The sequence below is a fragment of the Numenius arquata genome, chromosome 9, assembly GCF_964106895.1.
Source record: "Numenius arquata chromosome 9, bNumArq3.hap1.1, whole genome shotgun sequence".
NCBI lineage: Eukaryota > Metazoa > Chordata > Aves > Charadriiformes > Scolopacidae > Numenius > Numenius arquata.
The window spans coordinates 26,761,055-26,784,246 of NC_133584.1; the positions used below are offsets into that span (position 1 = coordinate 26,761,055).

Consider the following 23,192-nt stretch of genomic DNA (forward strand, 5'->3'; position numbering starts at 1 on the left):
GTATTTTCTTTGATTTTTCATGTATAAAAACCTTAAATATTCTGAATGTTCAATTTTCTTAGTGAAGAAAACAAATGCTGAAACAGGAGTTTTCTGCAGGACAGCAGTGTCTTTTTCTGACCGATTCTAAATGGAATGCCAAGGCTGTCATTCAAAAAGTTAAGCAGGAAAACTATAAATGTGAGCGCTGCTCTTTTTCAGGATTTACATTTTGCAGGCTTTACATCTTGTTCATGGCCTTGAACAACAGAATGTCTAATTAAGTGCTTAACTATGGCCATGTGGATGCTCCTTTAGCTGTACTCGGGTATTAACTCAGGGCCTTTGTGTACAGGTGGGGTAGCGTACAGTAAATAAAATTTAGGTGTACAGTGGTAAACAGAAGGATTCTATCAATTCATGCTACATTCTGGCTGAATTAGTTTTGCTTTTTAAAACATCTTTTTAAAATGCAGTGAATTTTTCCTAGTGCAATTTGAAAGCAGAACTGGATATTGTCTTTAATCTAGCCCCATTGTACACAATACAACAGCCAAGGCACTGTCCAGAAGCCAAAGAACATCAGTTTTGCCCAAGGGAGGATTGTCCCACAGTTGACAGAAGAAAGTATTTCTCAAAAAATCCTTTTCAAAAACTGTCAAAGTTTTTTCTCAAAGGAGAAAAGAATCTCACTTCCTTATGCACGCTATGAATGTACATTTAAGCACCATATCTCCAAGAATTACAGTTGGTAGTACATAAGCTTTCTTTCTCCATTACCTAAGACTTTTCAGAACTTGTAGAGTTCTAACAGAAAGTTTCCATTCTGGCTTGTGCCCTATCACTTGAATGGATTTGTGAAAGAATTTGTGGGTTTTACTATAAAAGCACAAATTTGTTAAGTCTTAGACCACAACCCAGTGAATATTTTGAAATCTGGAATAAACTCATACCCTATAAGACTAGATGATCTTATGATTCTATAAGCAGTGGAAAACATTTTAGAATTTAGTGCAGATTTCTATTTACGTTCATCTATCAGTAACTTTAGAAAGGCTATATGACCTATTGCATATTATATGTTATATGACCTATGTTCATACTGCTAGTCATAATGTTTCAGATTGGTCTGTGCAGGTTGTCACAGTCACAAAAAAGATCTGCCAGAACATAAGCTTTTAGAATAAGAACAGCTTACATTACTATTCAGGGTAAAACACATAATGAAACAGAATCACAGAATCACAGAATGATATGGAGTTGGAAGGGACCTCTGGAGATCATCTAGTCCAACCCCCTGCCAGAGCAGGTCCACCTAAAGTAGGTTGCACAGGAACTTGTCCAGGCGGGTTTGGAATGTCTCCAGAGAAGGAGACTCCACCACCTCTCTGGGCAGCCTCTTCCAGGGCTCTGCCACCCTCAAAGTGAAGAAGTTCCTCCTTGTGTTTAGGTGGAACTTCTTATGTTCCAGTTTGTGCCTGTTACCTCTTGTCCTGTCACCAGGCACCACTGAAAAAAGATTGGCCCCATCCTCTTGGCACTCATCCTTTAAGGTGAGTTGATCAGATCAGGTCAGTTGATCAGGCGTTGATCAGATCCCCCCTCAGCCTTCTTTTCTCCAGACTAAAAATGCCCAAGTCCCTCACCCTTTCCTCATCAGAGAGATGCTCCAGGCCCCTCATCATCTTTGTAGCCCTCTGCTGTCCCCTCTCCAGCAGTTCCCTGTCCCTCTTGAACTGGGGAGCCCAGAACTGAACCCAGTGCCTGAGATGGGACCTCACCAGGGCAGAGCAGAGGGGGAGGATGACCTCCCTCGATCTACTGGTCACACTCTTCTCGATGCCCCCCAGGATGCCCTTGGCCTTCTTGGCCACAAGGGCACATTGCTGGCTCCTGGTCATCCTGTTGTCCACCAGGACTCCCAGGTCTTTTTCCTTAGAGCTGCTCTCCAGCAGGTCAGTCCCCAACCTGTCCTGGTGCAGGGGGTTACTCCTCCCCAGGTGCAGCACCCTGCACTTGCCTTTGTTGAATTTCATCAGGTTCCTCTCTGCCCAACTCTCCAACCTTTCCAGGTCTCGCTGTATGGCAGCACAGCCTTATGGAGTGTCAGCCACCCCTCAACAGCAACCAACCAACCAACCAAAATCTTTCTTGGTCCTCAACAGGTTGTAAAATTGCAATTGGTATTGGCATAGTGTTAGAACACTTTTTGGCCCCCTGTTTAGTGTCCACTTACTTTTAAGTAAAAGTTCAGAACAATCACTGTTCCTGGGAGAGCTGTTGGTAGCAGACACCGTTGCCAGTGACAGGGTAAAATCTTGCGTTATCTTTCATTAGCACAGTGTGCTGCCCAGAAAATAGCTCTGTCTCCACTGAAGATGCTCAGATTTGCCGCTTCCTTTACTTTTTCAAGATTGCCGTGTTGTCCTGTCAGCGCTGCAGTAATCAGCTGGCTGTTGGTCCCAATTTCTGCATTTATGGCAGGGACTGAAGCATTGATTTTCCTCATTGTGGGTGGAGGAACACTTGTGCAGGACTTAAATGATGGAAATAACTTAGTTCATTGCTGCTGCAGGTTCAGCTTGAGACAGGGAACTCCACAGACGTGCATCTGCTGCACTATTTGGGTGCTTGGCTTACAAGTACAGACATTTTGTAGATGAATTCCCTCCTAATTCTTGTGCTAGAGTTAGCAGGTGAACAAAAACTTGGTTTGAGTTTTCCAACCACTGGACCATCAAGTGTCACATGTCAGTGTCACTGATGTGTCACATTTTTATAGGTATTCAAGAATAAAAGATCCAATAGAGTGGCTTTATTGTCAATTTATTCTTCCCATTTCAGCTAGATGAGGTGTTCTTGTTGCAGTCTTCATAGACTTTTCAAAAGGATTGTTTTATATGTAATTATAAGTTAAAAATACATCATACAAATGTGAGCGGTTACACACAGCACTAGAGATTCTGAGGATCTGTTCCAAAAAAAATATATATAAGTATGTATGGCATACATATATAGCATATATTATGTATGTAGGTTCACATGCAGAATTCCTACAGGTACTGTGCAGGCAGGGACTTAGTCTGGAGATCATTTGTGAAAATAAGGTGGAAGCAGGGAGAATAAAAGGAGTCTGAGGTGTTCATATGGAGTTACTGTCAGGAGAACACTGAGGAGAAAGCTTTAACATTTTGATTTCAGTCCTAAGTTTAACTAAATATGAGACTAATGCAGGGCTCATATTTACATGGCAAGACATCGTACCTTGCTGAAATCCACTGACGAGCGTTAGGCATAAGCAGAGGCACAAGGCACAGCTGATGATACTGCTCCTTATTTTAGACTCCGTTTACCTGGGTTTCTACTACATAATGCTTTGGTCCGATTCACAGAAGTTCTGAGGACTCGCAGCAGCAATTGAATATGCCAGGAGATGTCTTTATGTCTGCTAGGAGATACCTTTATGTCAGGAGCTTTACAACCCTCCGTATTGGTTTATTTAAACCAAAGCTTGTATTTCTCTCAGATTGGACCTTCAAAGCTGGAAGTAAAAATATGACTCATTAAGCTAATGTAATTTAGCATTGCAGTGAATGAGACAGGTCATTAAAAGTGCCCTGTAATTTTGTCTTTTTTCTAACATTTGAGCGCTTGTCTTTGCAATTTTAGTCGTTATTTTAGTATGATTGAAATGTGTGTTATTTTATATAAATTTGATAGATAAGGGTTTTGCTGCAGGGGGATATAGTTTATGAAGTTTAGGCAAAAGGTTATTTGATTACAGCTCCTCTAGGTTTATGTTACTGGCTCTACATGGTTCTGTCTGGGCAATAGGCCGAGTCCCGAGAGAACAGATGTGCTTGTTCTTCACAAAACCACAGAATAAATGCGTACAAATGGGTTTAACTTTGATACTACTGACTTGTTATCTTGGGAGAGATTCAGGATGGAGCATTATTGCCCTGATGTTTTGGATAATCTGGAATTGGTTTACAAATCAGGTGATCAAATGTAGTCTTTTCCACTGAAGGGGAAAAAGACCTTTTCTAATTGAAGAATGAAAGTGTGTGTGTCTCGCTGAAGCGCAGTATTGCTTGAAGTGAGCATAGTAAGAGCAGACTTGGAGAGGAGTTAAACTTAAATGAACTCAGTGTTCACGTGCCTACTCCAGTCTTGCAATAATCTTTGGAAGATGGGGTGTATGAAACTGTACAGGTGTATGAATCTGAAGTAAAATTTCCATTAATTCTATCAGAAGGCAGGTTTTACTGCTAGAAAAAGGATACGTTTATAAGATCAAAAAAGGGTAGTATTTACTTTCTGATAAGATCTCAGTTGTAAACATGAGGAAAGCAATTTGTGGGGAGGGGCAGCCAGTTGATTAGAATATTGACATAGAGTTGCAGTGGGGATGGAGAATGACACAAACCTTCAATCACATAAGCCTTTCTTTAGGTTTTGACTTTAAACACTTTGAAATATTCCTTTCTCATCCTTTTTGCGCACTACCTAACCCAGGACACAAGGAAAAGAATTGAGCCTTGATGCATATTTTGGACTATAGAGAGCTAATATTGCAAGTCTAGGACAGTTATAATGAAGTCTTTGTAAAAGTGGTTTCATATCAACAAGATGCTTTATTTATTGAAGAATAATGTGTTGTTTTTATTTGTTACTCTCTGTTGACTTGAAGGATATTGTTTAGCTTAGAAGCTTAGACCATGATGGCTACAACAGCGTTAAAAGAAATTAACTGGGGAGACTTTTAATGCTTCATATTTTCGGTTTCTTGTTCTTCAGGACAGTGGTGATTATCCACTTACCATGCCTGGGCCACAGTGGAAGAAGTTTCGATCCAACTTCTGCGAGTTCATTGGAGTGCTCATTCGACAGTGTCAGTATAGCATCATTTACGATGAGTACATGATGGACACGGTGATCTCTCTTCTGACTGGTTTGTCAGATTCCCAGGTCCGGGCTTTCAGGCACACCAGTACATTAGCTGGTAAGTAAGCTAGCGCAGAGAAGAGTTGTTTCAAAGAAATTGCTACTGCTTAGCCGCTTTGAGAGTTACTCCTAATTTTGATTTGAGGTGGAATTTGACCAGCACTGAGAACTCTTGAAAACTTGATCAAATCCAAGGTACCCTCTATGGTATAACTGTAATTAAAATACACTTTTTTCTTTGGAAAGGAGTATGCTGAATCACTTAGTCTCAGACATTTTTGTCATACCCAGGGGCCTGCAGTAAATCCTGTGAATCAAAAGGGGCATGCTTATGTCTTGCATTTTATTATTAGCTGTTCAGTTTTCGTATAGAATGTCTTCATAATTGTGTATTTTATGGTATGATTTTATTCTAAATAAGTGTCAAGCAAATTTGATTATCAAAGAGTTTCAGTCCACTCGAAAATAAAATCTGTGCCTTCACTCTTGAGAAGCGCTAGTTTGGGGAGCACTAGGCCGTAGTTGTAGGTCTCGCTGTCTTCTCCCTCCAGCCACGCTGCACCTTTCAACACACCTACCTACATCTGGGAAAGCACTGGGTATATCATTAGATAGAATAGACTTTTCTAGCAGGTATTTCATCAGACCTATATAAGATGTCTCCTGGAAGACGGATGAATTGCTCTCTAGCAGTAACTATTTGTCTCCAATTACGAGCAGTACTAGAGTGGCTGGCTTGGATGCAAGTGTCTAAAGCTGGTTATGTCAGGTGACACAACCATCTGATGTGCTGAAATACAGCTTATTGGAAGATTCTCCTCCCTAGACTGTTCATAGATCATGCCAAATATTTGAAGCCTTTATAGGAGACATTTGGAGTAATCTGAATATTTCTACTGCCGATATTTGTTACTGATTTAGTCTTTCTACAATCAACCTCTTACAATTCTGTTCAGATTTCCAAGTGTAATACACAGCGTCCAACAAACTCAATCAGGATTTGTTTAAAATTTCTTCTCTTCCTACGAATTGAAGTAATAGGCAGATTTCCAGTCCCTTCAGCTCACAGCGACTGAATTCTTTGGGAAACCCATCCTGTTGCATTCTTCACCTTACTCAGTAATGGGATGGTAAAAACATGAATTATGCAGGCATAAGTTTATAGGTTTAGAGTTTCCCTCTACAAATTCGGTATTCAAAGGTGAGCACTATTTAAGCTGCAGATAACCTGCTGGAAATCTGTGTCTTTTATTGGAGATGGAAACTGTATGTCTTTCCAGCTGATACTGTCTTCAATTCCAGGTGATTTTGGTTTGCTGTTTGCTTAGATTGTGGTTGATTGTTTCATAGGAGTGAGATCCTGGAGTGAGATACACACTCTGGTCCCTCACATTGATTGGTTCATCCTTGCGTGGGACAGATGTTTGGAAAGTGTAAGTGCCTTGATTGGAAAGACAGGAACCAGCAGCACACATTAGAGAGGTTACCCAAGACCTGTGCTATGGGGAAGAAATAGTTACCATTATTTGGAATGGATTCTGTAGCTAGAAACTTCAAGCAAGGATAAGCAAATGCTACAGTTGTTCATCACAAATAACTTCAGTTATTTAAGCCACTACTGGCTTCTTGCATTAGATATAAGTGTATTTAGTGCTTATATTAGGAATAGGAGCTGCTGTAGATCTCCAGCATTTTCCAGTGACAATACATGCCATTTATTTATTTATGTGTTTGTTTTAACAAGCTTGAGAGCTTTGTTTTGATTCTGCAAATTTCCTTCAAGCTAGTTTTTGCACACTTAATTATGTTGCTGTCCTGCAGAGCAGAGGTCAGCATGATGCCATTGAGCTCAGTCTTGATCAACTTTCCGAAAATCTACTTTTAGAAATTGATTTATTCTTGAAGGAATGTTTTTTGAGGTCTTTTTTTTTTTTTTTTTTTCAATTTTCCTCTGTGCTAGCCAACTTGAATGAGAAATGATTCACTGTAGCAAGAAACTTAAGAAGGACATGTGGGTTCTTCTAGAGTTACCAGCTTTGAGCAATACCAAGATAAGACAGAGTTACCACAAAAGTAGCTTCACTTCTCCATTTGTATCGTTGCTTCTCTACCTCGAAGACAATGCTGTGTATTTAGCCAGAGAGGATGCGATAACTGGCTTCATGGTGTACACTGATCCTGCAGCTTCACATGCTTCTCACTGACCTTATGCACTCAGAACTTGCATAATTTTCTGGAGGAGATGGCAAAGGACATTTCCTGGAGCCCAATGCAGTAGATATACTCTCTTTTCTGACCTTCAGATGAGCCAAGTGACCTGGGTATTGCTTGGGTGGGAAGTGCCTTTCCAGATGGCTTTGTGTGAGGATCGAGGTGGTGGTTTTCTGTGAGTATGGATGTGCTGAGGAAATATTTTTTAGCTCTGACTACAGGTAAAGAGTCACATTCTGTCTTCTGCCTTTGCAGCTATGAAGCTTATGACTGCTCTTGTGAATGTTGCCTTAAACCTGAGCATTCATCAGGACAATACACAGAGGCAGTATGAAGCTGAGAGAAACAAAATGATTGGCAAAAGAGCTAATGAAAGGTTGGAGCTGCTGCTTCAGAAAAGAAAAGAGGCAAGTGAAAAGATTCTTTTTTTTTTTTTCCTGGTTCATATACGTTCCCTCCAACAGAAAGTTCAGGGTGGTTTGTGACTTGAGTACCACAGTGAGAAACAAGAGATTAGTTCTGCAGTCCTGTTTGTGTGATCTCAAGCATATTACTTGGGCTACATTTTTTATTCTTGCATTAACATGTTTAGTTAAGTTTGTGTGCTGCTCTGCACACACAGGGTAATTTCTATTCTCAGGCTTGACCAAGCAGGAAGAAAATTAATCTCAAGGTGTAAGTAGGAACTGTTTTGATTATGCAAACAGATCTTGAAAAGAAGATCACATGTAGTCCCTCACTGCGCTGCCCATTTCTCCCTTTGATCACTGCAATTATTACATAGTCTCATTAGTACTTCTTTTTGTAGCTGCTTTCAGGAAACACTGGAGTGGGGGCTATAGCACCTGATCTCAGGGAGAAGAAGCTAGGGAGACATTAATGTCACTTTTAGTAAGTACCAGACGGGCATTAGGTGAGCAAAAGCATTAGAAGGTTGCTGTAATCATCCCTAAATAAAGTATTATATCCCAGGAAATTCAGTTTTAGAGTTGTACTTAAAAGAAATTTGAAGATAACAAATAGGAAATGAATACATATGCATCCAAACAGCCATAATCTGTAAAGATGCCATGTAAAACTCATAAGATTGATTTAAAAATTGAAGTGTATGTGATTTAAGTTTATTATTTTTAATATATTAGTTTTGAATATATTTCCTCCACCACTGTTTTACTCCGTAGCAAATTAGGGATGTCTGGGTGCTTTACCTGTATGCACCTTGGATTCTTTTAGGTATGACTTTGACTCAAAATTGCTTGACTTTACAGTCTTTGTCTGGGGATAATTACAATTATGTATTTTTATTTTACCGCTATGAACTGCAACACAATTTTATCTGGCTTTCATAATTCTTTAAAACCATGCACTAAGGTACAAAGTAAGAACAATCTCTCCTGCCCAAACTGCAAGAGAAACATTTAAATTAAATATTAAATTCAATGTCAGCCTTAAAGCATTTTAAAAAGCAGAGTTGCTTTGTTAAAATAGCTGGAGTGCAGTTTCTATTCCACATCTGTTGATTGTTGATTTGAATTTCCAGAGAAGGACAAAGTCACTAATCACACTGATTAACTTGGTTTAGTACCTCTATGTCTGTGGACATCCTCTATACTGTTCTTTTCAATATCTTTTGGAGATGCAGTATATAATTTCTCTGGGGAGACTCGGAAGCAAGGATGCCCAGGTTTGCACGGGGCTGTGAACCCCTGAAAAAAGAATGAGCATTTGGCAAACCTTCACTTTTTATTTGTCTGTTCAGTCTCTGTCATATCAGTGCTCACTAAAACTCACCAAAACGCTGTACCGGAGTAAGCCGGAGAGGAGCAGAGATTGAGCATGTCCTCAGATACACCGTGTGGAGCATAGTAGAGGGCCCCGTACAGAAGAGATTTATCAGGATTAGATGGCATAATGGCTCTGTGTAAGAATTCCTGACATAACGGTGTATATTTCCCATGTTTAAATGTGCTGAATTTACAATAGTACTCTGTGTTGGCACTTCCTTAGTTGATTCTTTTGATGTAGTGCCATCATAATAAACCCTTATAGGCACATACCCAGGCATGCGTTTATCTTCGTGAAGTTATACAGGGACAGTTTGTATGCTAAGTGTGACAAATTCATCTGAAGTAGAAGAGAGGGAACACTCTCTCTGAAGTGTTTTGTTCTCATGTCATCTTCTACATACCTAATGTGAGAGCAGTGCGTGAAGGTCTGTTCTTGTCAATGAGATTTTCAACAAAACTGGATGATTTATGTAACAATCTGCCACAAAATAGAGGAAGTTGTGTTTCAGTTGCTGCCAGCAGTAATTCAAATTTTGTGTTTGTCATACATGGCTCTTCGAGCTTTTCAAAATATTTGCAGAGTCAAGAAGAGAATGTTTCCCTTATTTTTACTTAGGTTTAAGGAGGGGTGTGTTAAATCATTTTTGTGTTGGTAAGAGCAGAAATCCCAAGACACAAATGCTCTCTCAAGATGCCTTAAGTTAAGCACTGAAATTCAAGTATGTGGTCTAGAAAAGCTGAAAGTGTAAAAAGCAATTTAAGTTTTGGAGAAAATTGTTAATTCATTACTGAAACTAAGATACATTTGAGAATTGTATCTTTTAAATGTTAGCACATAAAAGTAAAAGGGTTCTCAAATGGACCTACTGAATCTCTGATTCTCCTTCTACACCAGCTCTACCCCAGCATGTGGATCTCCGTATCAGGTATACAGCTGATAACTTACCATGTTTATAGCAAGCTGTACATTCCCTGTAGAAAGAGCAGCAGAAGAGGGAGGAATCCATCCATGCTGTCCCCTCATCTACGCTACTTAGTCTTGTATGGTGCTGCTCAACTTCTCGGACAAAGATATGTCGAAGTACACTTTGCTTCAGTATCTTAACCTTCTCATGGCTCATAAAGTTCAGTCTCTCTGACCTCTGCGGTGTGTTTTTATATTAACGATTCATACCCAAAGTTCTGTGGGAGCTTCCCCTTTCCCTTTCAGGGCCTTGTTAGTTTTTCAGAAGGCCTCCTGAGGCTTCTTGGTTCATTCCCATCCTCATTCTGCTCCACAGTCTGTGCTGGGTTGCCTCTAGCCCCATGTTTCTGTGGCTGTTTGCCTGCCTGTAACCTGGGAAGTCAACTGACTGAGGAGGGATGAGAAATTCAAGCTCCCTTTTGGGTTCTGTGTTCTTGAATGGGCATTTAGTCTGTGCAAATTTGGGTTGAGCTGATGCTGAAAACAGCACTTCTCCCAGAAGCTGTGTCTAAATACACTTGTTTTGTGTACCAGCCCTGTGGGATACACAGAGCTGGTGTGGGCGCAACTTTTCCCTTTGTACATAATCCCTTTCACTATGAAATTAATTTCTTTGGCAGGTGTTTGACAAATTAGTCAAGAACTTTCAATGCCTCGGTTTCCCCATATGCAAAGTGGAGACAGCACCTCCTTACATTTTAGGAAACTGGGAGAGTTCATTTACTGCATTTTGCAAGCTGCTTTAGATCTTATCTGGAAGATACTGTAGAATGTTTATAAACATGGTTTGAAAAATATAAACCCCGAGGTGAAAGTGTTTATGAGCTCATGCTATGCAGGAAGTCAAAACAGCTGATCATAATTCTGCCTCTGGCTTTAAGATGTTTTATCTGTCACATGTATATGTCCATAATTATACAGGTTTTATTGTTTTATACATATGTGCACTCTGTACTAGCAAAGGCTCTGTTGTGGTTTTCATTCTGAAAATGTGGGAAAATTTACATTCGCACACGTTGCTGTATTCTGCTTTGATATTAAGAAACACCTTGATGGAAGAATGATGCCTTTGAGTGTAGTAGCAGTTCTGCTCCGCAAGCTGATTGTATAAAATTGGCGTCATCTTATTTAACAAAGCTGCATCTTGGTGTGATTAACTCATACTTATTTAGTTTAGTACAATAGCTGACAGCATGATAATACTTTAATTGATTCCAAGGTGTTCCTTTAGGATTTGTTAACGATGCGTTGACACAAAGTATGCTTTCCATAGTACAAAACGTGCTCATATTATACAGGAAATATTAAGTTTTTTAAAAAAAACAGTCCTGTTTATAAAAACACGCTCATAACACTTTTTTTTTTTTTCACTTGGGTTTGGTTTATGTTTGGGTTTGTTTTTTTGCAGTCTAAGGCCTGGATGTCAGGTGGGTTCCAGTGTTAAGCACCCATGTTCTGATTCTGGAAACCTCCCTGCTTCAGAAACTCAGTTATCACGGGCACTGAAGATAAAGCAAATTACACTCATGCTTAAGATTGAGAACATCTTTAAGTACTTTCCTTCTTGACTTCAGATTTTTCAGAGGGGATTCCTGATCTGTACCCAGCCCCATTTCTGCAGCTGCCATTCACTCTCAGTTCTATCTACTACATTTAACTATGACTACAGCACTGACTGCTGCCGTTGCTGAACACACAGTCTCTATTTGTATAAATTTTAGCAGTAAAATGGTGATGACTGCTTCAAAGGAGTAATTTGGAACTAAATTAATTGATGTTTGTAGAGAATGTTAACTTTCTTCCATTAAGGCATTGCATATATATATATATATGCACACAGTATAGGCATGTGCTAGAAAAATAGAAAATGGTGAATCTACTAATACCTTTAATTAAGTGCTCTTCCATGGTCTTCTAATGTTTCCCAATAAGGAATTGTGGAATATCCAATTATAATAAGCGGTGATCTTTTATTTACTTTTGTTTTGTTTTTTTGCAGCTACAAGAAAACCAAGATGAAATCGAAAATATGATGAACTCTATTTTTAAGGGTATATTTGTTCATAGATACCGGTAAGAAAATGCATGCTACAGTAGGCTTTGCTAACAAAGTATATTCATAAATAATGTCAAGGGCAGTTGCTGTGTTGATTTTCCTTCTGATGTAATATTCTAGGTGCCACAAAAGCAGTGTCTAAACCACTGAAGTTATGGAAGAAAATCTAAGTGTAACCCCTATTAATTAGAGTTAATTAGAGAGAGAATTACACAGTAGAGCCGTCCACACAACTTTATTTTAATTCAGTAAAACAGTTTTAAAAGTTGTGGGAGACAGGGAATTTGAATCTTTGTCTTTTAAAAAGAAAAGTCATCCAAGGTGGGAGCACAAACATGACACATCTTAAGAATAACCAAAAGATCACTGTGTGTCATAAGAGGGCAGTTTTGGTTGTTGGGTACCTCTACTCTGCATTTCCTTTTGTATATCTTAAGTGTAAACAGTAAATTTCTGATCTTCCCACCATATATGCTTTAGCCACAACTTCAACTTTATTTTAGGCTTTTTCTTCTTTAAATTACCTGAGGGCAATCAAAAGCCTTAATTCCAGTTAACGTGTATTTTTTGTTTTTTAATTGTTTTGGATGTTTGTAGCAAGAAGATTAAAAAAAATATTATGGTGTTTAGCACATTACAAAGGGGTTTTTTATTAGTTAATATTCTGTGTCTTGTGAATACAAAACCACAGCAGCATATTCATGTGTGCGTGTGAATGCGCACATGCGTGCACTCCTGTTCACTTTAGAACTCCACAAACCAGTAGATTTGGACTGGTGCATGCTATTTTGGAATATGGTTTATCAGAGAGCAGTAGTCTTTTAAAATAGATTTAGGGTTGTTTTGTATCACGAGATACCTCAGAGCATCTGCAGCATCTTGGTGAAACCAATTCTTTAAATGTTAATTGACTTACTGAAGTCGAAAGATAAAATTCCAGGATACTGAATTATGCCATTAACCTTTCAGATTGAAATTCTGGTTTGAAACTTTACCATTTATGAAATGTTTTAGACAAATGGCAGAAAACAAGAAAGGGTTTATGAGAAGAGGGTTAGAAGGTGAGGAGGAACTCACAGTTCGGGTAGGCAGTGGGATTATTGTAATTATGGAGAAAAGTGTGCAGTAAATCTGGAAGGGGCCTGCGCTAAGAAATAAGTGAGTGTAAGCAACACAGTGGAGTTGGAGCATGTACCTTCTGTACCCATGCATGATACTTGAAAGGAAGTTTATAGCAGTGCTGGGAGCATCTCTCCAAGGAGATCAGAGGTAGCAGCAAAACAGGGTCTCTTAAAAAGACAAGGGATCTAAGTATAGTGATTACTTTCAACAGAACCTCTTTTTCTGCGTGCTTATGTCACACTTCTCTCTTTCTTCAGACCTTGTATCCTTATTCTGTCCCACACACCTGTGGGATGATTTCATTTGCTCTCCGTTTGTTTCTTCCCTCCGGAGGAAGTGGTGAAGGAGGGATGGTGAACTGAGAGGTCTGAGAGGCAGTGGAACGGGTCAGGAAGCCTTGAGCTACTTGGCAAGAGCAGGATGGGTTTACACAGTCAACAGGTACATTAGGATTAGCTCAGTGTAGCACTCACACTGTTTTGTTATGAAAGCAGCTTTTATGGTGGGTAGGTAACAAAGTTAAATGCAAAGATTTTTTCCGGTTTTGCCCCTTCAGAATTTAGTATCTTAGTATTGTTAGTTTCTTAGTATTGTGTCAAACAAGAAGTGTTTTCCTAGCAGCTCATGCTCTTGTGTAAGGTTGGAAAAATGCTCTTTTTAAATCCTCCTTTTGCAACCCAAGTTTCTTTTCATGCCTCCGGCCAGCATTAGCAAGGGCCTGATTTTGCTGATATTTCTGTAACAAAGGAGAGGCCAAATAAATAAACCCTGCTTATCCGCACCCTGAAATAAAAAAGATGCCCAGGCTGAGACTGTTAGAGCCCTGAAGAATTTGCTGAAATCAGTTGTGTTGTGTGCTCTGAGCAGTGAGGATGCCGTCATCTCTCCGGCCTCCCTAACTGCTGTGAAGCTTCTGAGAGAGTCTGTTACTACATATACCTGAATACGAGTCATCTGTAGACAACAGAGAACATAGATTCAAATTTCTGCAGTCATATCTCTGCAAGAACATAGAGGGAAAAAAAAAATTTTATTAAAACCAGCTAATTAAAGAGAAAACCAGGGCTGGAGGCGGGGGAAGGAAAGGATTTCAAATCATAGAATCACAGAATGATATGGAGTTGGAAGGGACCTCTGGAGATCATCTAGTCCAATCCCCTGCTAGAGCAGGTCCACCTAAAGTAGATTGTGCAGGAACGTGTCCAGGTGGGTTTTGGATGTCTCCAGAGAAGGAGACTCCACCACCTCTCTGGGCAGCCTCTTCCAGGGGCTCTGCCACCCTCAAAGTGAAGAAGTTCCTCCTTGTGTTTAGGTGGAACTTCTTGTGTTCCAGTTTGTGCCCGTTACCTCTCATCCTGTCACCGGGCACCACTGAAAAAAGACTGGCCCCATCCTCCTGACACCCACCCTTTAAGTATTTATAGGCGTTGATCAGATGCCCCCTCAGCCTTCTTTTCTCCAGACTAAAAAGACCCAAGTCCCTCAGCCTTTCCTCATCAGAGGGATGCTCCAGGCCCCTCATCATCTTTGTAGCCCTCTGCTGTCCCCTCTCCAGCAGTTCCCTGTCCCTCTTGAACTGGGGAGCCCAGAACTGGACACGGTGCTCCAGATGGGGCCTCCCCAGGGCAGAGCAGAGGGGCAGAATGACCTCCCTCGATCTACTGGTCACACTCTTCTCGATGCCCCCTAGGATGCCCTTGGCCTTCTTGGCCACAAGGGCACATTGCTGGCTCCTGGTCATCCTGTTGTCCACCAGGACTCCCAGGTCTTTTTCCTCAGAGCTGCTCTCCAGCAGGTCAGTCCCCAACCTGTCCTGGTGCAGGGGGTTACTCCTCCCCAGGTGCAGCACCCTGCACTTGCCTTTGTTGAATTTCATCAGGTTCCTCCCTGCCCAACTCTCCATTTCATGATCTCCAACTCATTTCAAATGCTTACCTGCTTCCATAATATTTCTTAAGCATTCCTTCTCTCAAATAGTTCCAATGATTTATAAACACGACATCATTTTACAGTCCTTAGCCCATGTGCAAGTGGTAATGATTTAAAAAGAACGTTATTTTAATTATTCCCAGAGAAGAAATCCCTTTCCATAATATGATTCAGACTCTGCCACAGTGATTCATGCTCAGTGACCTTTGTAACTTAAACAGCAAGTCCTTGATCTGAACAAAAAGCCCCCCCAAACTGTTTCGTTCAGAATGTAGCTGTCTTCCTACCAGTAAGCTAGTGTTACAGTGAGGTTACATCTTCTTTCTATAGATTACTTTATAATTTATTGGAAGATTTCAGTGCTCACTGCTCACATTAAAAAAAAAGAAAAAAGATTTATAGAAATAGCTAAACAATTTTCTAGGTGTAATGTTAGTCTTGTGTTAACAGCAGATTTGGTCAAAAAATGGAGATATGCTTAATAAACACACAGGAGATGTACCTACCTCATTGCATATTTCCTTATCCCTTTCCTGAATCACTTTTTTTTGACTATTTTTGTGTCACTTTGGTTGTCTGTCGACATTTTTTTTTCGCTTCTCTAAAACTGAGATTTAGCACCAAAGGGGAGACGTAAGAGCAAATTCAGTTAGAGTCAAGTTGCTGAGCTTGTGTTGGTGAGAATAAAACCAGCAGAGATGATGACTGGTAAACAGGAATCCAGGGCCGTGAGGGAAATCAAACTCTGGAATGGATTGTCCAGAGAGGCTGTAGAATATCTGGCCTTGGAAATACTCAGAAATTGCATGTACAAGACATGTGTAGGGGCTTGGATGTGGTGATGTTCAGAGGTCCTAATCTCAAAATAACCAGTTTTGTGTCTGTATGAGTCTAATACCTTTGGTATGTGGTATGTAGTAATAAGATACTATATATATTGGTAAGTCAGGGATCTTAAAGTAATGGGTTTTTTGTCTAAAGTTAAAGAAGCTGCATATTGCTTGCAGGGTGTACGTATGTTTAAAAAAAAAAAAAAGGAGAGGTGGGGAGGCCTGTTTCTTCATTTTGGTTGTATCTGCATATCACAGATTACTTTGATTCTGAGATTATTGCCACATAGCTTCTCAGATGTAGCACATATTCATCGCAAGTATTCAAGCTCATCATTCTCAACAGTTATCTGAGATGTCAAAATTTTGGTTTTGCTACTTCCCTGCGTTTGATTTAGCAATGTGTGTCCAGACACATTTCCCTTTCAGAGGGTAAGATTCAGAGAATTCTTATTTGAGCCCTGCTTCATAATATCTTTTTGTTTTGAATGCTCAAAGAGCCATTCCTCCGGATTTGAACATCCAGCAAAACATCTTTTACAGTTTTAACTTCTGGCAGACCTGAATGGGGATCCTCAGACACGACGGTTTTGTGAATTTATGGAGTGCAATGAGCCTCGGGCGTTATTTTTGGCAGTACTGATAATTAAGGTTAAACTTGCCAGATGTAGATGGCATCTTTACAGAGGAGATGCTTCTGTCTCCTTCCAAGGTGCTCGTTTCCCTCCTGCTGGGTAAATACAATGATGGCAGCAAGTTTCATCTGAGTTCCAGTCTAGGAAACGAGAGCGTTGCATGAAAATCAGGGAGAGGGGATATTAAATGGAAGTCTGGTGAGGAAGCAGGTAGGAGACTGAGAGGCGCAAAAACCAGTCAGCACATAAAACCATAGAAAAATCCTCTTCCTTCCCCCTGAATATGTTACCCTAAGGAGGTGAAACACACATCTTAGGTGACAAGAAAATGCATTATATTCTTACATATGTTGAAAGAACAGATAGAAGTGACCTAAACCCTTTGTCGCTTAGAGGCATAAGAAAAGAGAAAAGCAAAAAGTTAGATCTTGGTACTTAAATGAGTTTGACCTTAATATTAAGTTTAAAAACACACACTCCCTTTCCTACAAAGCCCTGTATCATACTTCATATAAGCAAAGGTGTTAGTGTGATGTAAGTCTTGGGGAACCACTGGTTTTAGAGATAATGTGGAGCTACATCTTGAAATTCAAGTCATGCTTTCAAACAATACAATTCCTTTGTCTGGCAAGAATGTTGGATAATCAGCTTAGTAACACATTATTGAAATAGCTATTTAAGTAGCACTTTGCATAGAATTACTTAGAAACGGGAGTGCTGGTTACCAGCCCCTCCCAGGAGTGGGATACGCAGGGAGCATTCACCAGAATTTGTGGAAGTGGGCTCTGCACACTTGTTTTTCTTACCCTTTTTCCCTTATGGCATCCTAATTTAGCTCCAGAGATGAGAGAGTCATAGAAAAAAGTAGAAAAGACAGTTCTCTTTGTAAGTACATCTTCAAAATGTTTAGAAACTGTCGAGCAGCCCAAGGGACTGGGTTAGTTTGGTCCGATTGGCAAAGGTACATTAATTGTAGGGCTGCACCATTTCATATTCCTTGACTGGGAATTTGAGGTTCCATCCCAAAGAATGCCAGCGGCAGGTGAGTGACCTTCATTTCTGTCTTTGTTAGAAAGTTTCCTCATAGACAAACTCTGATCCCAACCCATTGACTGAAACAATGTGGGTTTTTTTCTCTTCATATCCAGTTTGCATGTTGAATAATACCACGTTCTTCTGAAGTTTATGTGTAGTTCTTTCTTAAGAGTAAGATGTGAGAAGCAACACCTCCAATGGTTACATTGGGCAAGCAAACATGCAATGAGAGTGTAGTCAGGCGTCCTTTAGGAGCTTCCAAGAAGTCCCGAAGCAGTTACTGCTCTCCTCGTCAACTCCATCTTTTGCCTTGGTGTTTCCCCTCAAATCTTTAAGGATTTAAGCATCCATGTCAGTGCAGATCAACTTAAATTACTTTCAGTTTTGGTCTTGGGTAACCTAAATTAGTTTGTGATCAAACACACTGAGAGAACCCAAGAGTTGCAACTGGCAACCGCTCCAGCAAGACCCTGAGGAGCATACCAGTCTCCACCTGACATATCCCAGTTATCCAGTATAGACTCCGTGTCTCAGGGTCCTAAATACTTTTGGCCTTAATTGAAATACTTGAGTGTAATTTAGCATGAACTATATGCTGAAGCTGCACTTTTGATGCTTGTTTCTCTGAAACAATCAACTAGTGAAGCCTGTTTCCTGACACCGTTTGCTGTGGTTTGTCCCAAGTTTTACGGACCTGCCTTCTCAATCCAGAATTTGAAAAGGAACTGGTGAATTTCTTACCTGATCCCCTTTTGTCAAATCTCTTTATGAAGTTGCATCATGGGGGGGCCTCTTTACTAAGAGTAGGAATATAGGTAGCGAATTTTGCTGCGAATAATTTGCTGTTTCCCCTCCACTGTATAGACATTACTTTGCAGTTTTTGCTGGAAAGAAGGTTACATATATTTTATGTCTAATATTTGTAGATCCATCATTAGATCTGCTTCTGTGCTGGACTAGATTCTGTTCTTTTGTAGCAGCATTTGGCAAGTAATGCAAACTTACGTCACTGATTTATAATTAAGATAATGAATAATGCATGAATTATTCCAAAAGTACTTCATACGGACATGGAATCTGTGTTAGGGATTCCTGCAAGAAGACGAATGATTCTTACTGGTAATACAGTTACCTGGACGATGGTGGTAAAGTGGGAAATTGGTGTCTCACAAATTTTCCTGCCTGTCCAGCAACTTGAGTCTGTTTGCTAGTCTCACATGCTTTATGCATGATTCTTTGCCGTTTTCAATTATACTGAAGATGTTTAATTATTTTTATACTAAATCTTGTAATTAATTGAATAGCACTTTTTTTTTTTCCTTTTTTTTTTTTTTTTTAATTGTAAACAGCAGCTTGGAGTGAGTGTTTGTCGCTGGTGCCTTGGGATCCCTGAGAAGCTTTTGAATCAAGAATCAGTTTTTCACTGTCTGCCTAGGGAAGCCTGAATGCATTCTTACAGAAAAGATAAATTTTCCTGATTTTTGGCTGGCTGTGCTGCATGATTAAATAGCTGTTGACACTTGGGTTCTTTTGGGGATTGCCATTAAATCCTTCCAAAATGCTTCACAGTTAGTAAATTTATGAGGTGGTGAAATAACCTATTTGGAAGTGAAGACTCAGACTGTCATCCCCGAGTGGAAATGTCTTCATGGCTCCCCTTTTTTAACTTGATTCATACTTATCAGTCTTTTAGATTGTTTTTTAAGTCTTGCATTCTGATTCCTTCCACCTATATTTTAACTAAAATAGTTAAAAAATTATTCCATAAAAGAGAATTTGGTAATCTAGTTTAGAGTGAAGTAATATACAATTAGACCTATAGATATGAGAATACATTGATAGTTTTAATTGAAGTTTGTCTTTGTTGTGGCTGCATTCCCCATAATGAGTGCAGTTTTTATAGTACAAATTCTTGAATGTAGTATTTTAGCACATTCATCCTTGCAGCGTCTAAAACCCGTTTGAGAAATCCCTTGTTGGAACAGCTTTTTTAATGCCCTACTCTGCTTGTAATGCAGCTTGGCTACATTGTGGATTGACAATTACCTTGGTTTTGATGCGGGAGAGTCTTCAGCGAGTTTGACAGACCAGTTTTAATGGTTCTGTTTGGAAGTTGATAGAATCGGTGCTTCACGTAGGCAAAGAGAGAAAATGATAGTAGTTTGATGGCATTCCTACAAATTTCCCCCTCACGCTGATATATTAGCTTTAAATGCATGTTTTATGCATTTATATGCATTTATACATCTGTACAATTTTCTCCTTATAATTAGAAACTGAATGAGAAAACCAGAGAGTCGACTGTAGGGGTGTCAGGTCTAGGTGTGTACGACAGCGCAATTGGTTGCCCTGTTCAGGTAGGAACTGTGGTTTTCACCTTGGCACCTGGAAGATCATACGCAGTAGAGTGGCCCCTATTGAGGTGGACCAGTTTGGAAGTCCATAGGCAGTTATGGTATGGAGTAGCCATGGTTTTGTTACACTCTTTTGTGTGTATGAACTTACGCAGTAAGTATCTTGAGCATAAGATAGAGTGCATTTTATTTGTATTTTGTAAAATTGAAGACTTTGGGAAAGATACGGTTTCTCTTATTTTGCAATTATTCTCTTGCTTGAAGTTTGGAATTTTGATTATTTTTTTTTTTTCCATAAATTAGATTTCATTTTTGGGTTCTGTTGTTGCTGGTTTAGAATTAAATTGATGTTTATTACATTTCTAAAAAGATTTTCTTATAAGAATAGGGAACAAGTCTCAATTATAAGCAAGGCCGGCGTTTGCAAAGCACCAGACATTCCCTTCTTCTCTACGGTGGCTCTTTATGTTCTTTGCTTATTACAGCTGAAGTTCTGAACTGTGAAGCAGTGCCAGCTGGAGTGGCACAAGCGATTTCTCATAGTAACAGATGTCTCGGAGATGAAATTACTAAAGGGCCAGATGGCCCCAATCCCTTTTCCCGTTGTTTAGCCGTCGTTGGTTATTAGTAAATATACCGTGCTCTGTGTCAGTCAGGCAGGAAAGTGCCAATCAGATTGAAATAATTTCCATCCCTGATCTCTTTAGATGATCTATCCAGACAGTTTCCTGCTGCCCCTCCTCAATAAGCAGCTGATAAGTCTGCCTGAGATATGTCTTTGCCTCTTCCATCACTCGCCACAATTAGAATGTAGAAAAAAACCAAGAAGACTGGAAAAAAAAACCAATGTTGAAATGTAAACATTCTCCTGAGTTTTGTTACAGGAGCTTTCATGGGGTGCATGAAGCAAGACCTGCTTACGTACCAAATTCCATTCTGCCACTCTGGCAGGGTCCTTTGGTTAAACCAAGTAATTTTTTCCACCTTGCAATTGTCCTACACCCTCTGGCTTGAGAGAGTCAAGCCTGCTCAGCAAGCGTCAATAATGATGTTTCAGAAATGATTGTCTGGAGTCTCGAGTTTTGTAGCTTGGATTCATAATCATAGAATTATAGAATCATTTAGCTTGGAGAAGTCCTTTAAGATCATCGAGTCCAGCTGTTAACCTACCACTAAGTTACCAGTCCGCCACTAATCCATGTTGCTCAGCACCACATCTACACGTCTTTTAAATACCTCCGGGGATGGTGACTCCACCACTTCCCTGGGCAGCCTGTTCCAATAATTGATAACCCTTTTGGTGAAGAAATTTTTCCTAATATCCATCCTAAACCTCCCCTGGTGCAACTTGAGGCCATTTCCTCTTGACCTATTGCCTGTTCCTTGGGAGAAGAGATCGACCCCCGCCTCTCTACACCCTCCTTTCAGGGAGTTGTAGAGAGCGAGAAGGTCTCCCCTCAGCCTCTTTTTCTCCAGGCCGAACACCCCCAGCTCCCTCAGCCTCTCCTCATAAGACTTGTGCTCCAGACCCTTCACCAGCTTCATTGCCCTTCTCTGGACCTGCTCAATGTCTTTCCTGTAGTGAGTGGCCCAAAACTGAACACAATATTCGAGGTGGGCCCTCGCCAGTGCCGAGGACGGGGATGACCATTTCCCTCATCCTGCTGGCCACACTATTCCTGAAACAAGCCAGGATGATATTGGTCTTCTTGGCCACCTGGGCGCACTGCTGGCTCATATTCAGCTGGCTGTCAACCAACACTCCCAGGTCCTTTTCTGCCAGGCAGCTCCAGCCACTCTTCCCCAAGCCTGTAGCGCTGCATGGGGTTGGTGTGACCCAAGTGCAGGACCTGGCACTTGCCCTTGTTGAACCTCATCCCACTGGCCTGAGCCCATCGATCCAGCCTGTCCAGATCCCTCTGTAGAGTCTTCCTACCCTCCAGCAGATCAACACTCCCACCCAATTCAGTGTCTTCTGCAAACTTAGTGAGGGTGCACTCGATCCCCTCATCCAGGTTGTTGATAAAGAGAACTAGCCCCAATCATGAGCCCTGGGGAACACCACTTGGGACTGGCTGCCAATAGCGATTTAATTCCATTCACCACCACTCTTTGGACATGGCCTTCCAGCCTGTTTTTTTTTTTTTACCCGGTTTAATTTTCTTTGAAAAGAGGAAGGTGAAAGATGGAGTAATAGACTGAGAAGCAAACTAGGGTGAGAGTTTTTTGAGATAATAAAAATATCGTATCTGAATGTAGAAATATTGAAATTATTAGATAGATCAGTGAGTTCAAGGACGTAAAGAAACAGAAAATCAGTGAGACAGCAGTGAGGACAGTGATGCGCCCTACATAGTAAAGTTCATCAAAAGGAAAGCAAAACATTATAGTTAGGGCAGTGGGAATGAGAAGTGAATGGTGTGTGTCTGTAATCTGTTTAATGCTTTTTCTTTTCTTTTTTTCCTTGTTAGTGATGCTATTGCTGAGATTAGAGCTGTCTGTATTGAAGAAATTGGTGTCTGGATGAAAATGTACAGTGATGCCTTCCTGAATGATAGTTATTTAAAATACGTTGGCTGGACACTACATGACAGGGTAAGTATTGTGTATTCCTGTACGTAGCGGAGTGTACTGCAGGTGGCTGATGTTACACTATCCAAGACATGTTTAGGATATCATCTTTGATTTGCAGAGATTGTTCTTTTTTCTTGCCTGTTATTTATCTTTAAACCAGGTTATTTCAAGGTGTTTGCTTAAATAAGGATACAGTGTTCTCTAACTGTGTGCTTGCTTCATATGCTTTTTGTGTTTTCAGTATCCATTAGAATATCTTAATAGAAATGTTTCTGTAGTGCTCCTCTTCTGATTACAAGAGAAAGAGAAGTCTCCTCAGATCACCCCTGAGAACCTTTGTGTCTGAAGCAGGATAGAAAAGAGATTTCCAGATGTGTCTTCCATTTACATTGCCCAGTAGAGGAAAGAGAACATCTCTGGGTCTCCAACAGACATCACTGGCTCCACAACCAGTGGAATTCTCATCAGTTCATTTTCTCTTGAAGAACCTCTTCAAGGTTCTCTTTAGCTTTTTCTTGAAAAAATTGCGGAAACACCAGGTGGAAGCAAAAGGTTTATATCCCGAGGTTCTCTCCTGTCTCACCACAGTTCTTCCTACTGATGGTATCCGCACCGTGCCTCTGCTGGGTGGCACCAGGCCTAAGTACCACTCGGTTCCTGCAGCAAGGGCAAGCCCGTTCCTAATGCCAATAGAACAGGACTTTGCACTTCTGACTCTGTGGGGTTTTTGTACACCAGGCAGCAACTGGGACTAACTGTCCTCTCACTC

At 40.4% G+C, this 23,192-nt stretch overlaps 1 protein-coding gene across 2 annotated transcripts in view; it reads left to right on the forward strand.

Moving 5' to 3' along the window:
* The window catches only part of STAG1 (STAG1 cohesin complex component), a 150,202-nt gene that overhangs the window by 64,496 nt on the left and 62,514 nt on the right, over positions 1–23,192 (forward strand). For both annotated transcript variants that reach the window (XM_074153156.1, XM_074153157.1), the window contains exons 6-9: positions 4,780–4,984; positions 7,393–7,544; positions 11,888–11,961; positions 22,321–22,444. In XM_074153156.1, coding sequence (XP_074009257.1) covers positions 4,780–4,984; positions 7,393–7,544; positions 11,888–11,961; positions 22,321–22,444 — 555 coding nt within the window. The remainder of the gene's footprint in view (positions 1–4,779; positions 4,985–7,392; positions 7,545–11,887; positions 11,962–22,320; positions 22,445–23,192) is intronic.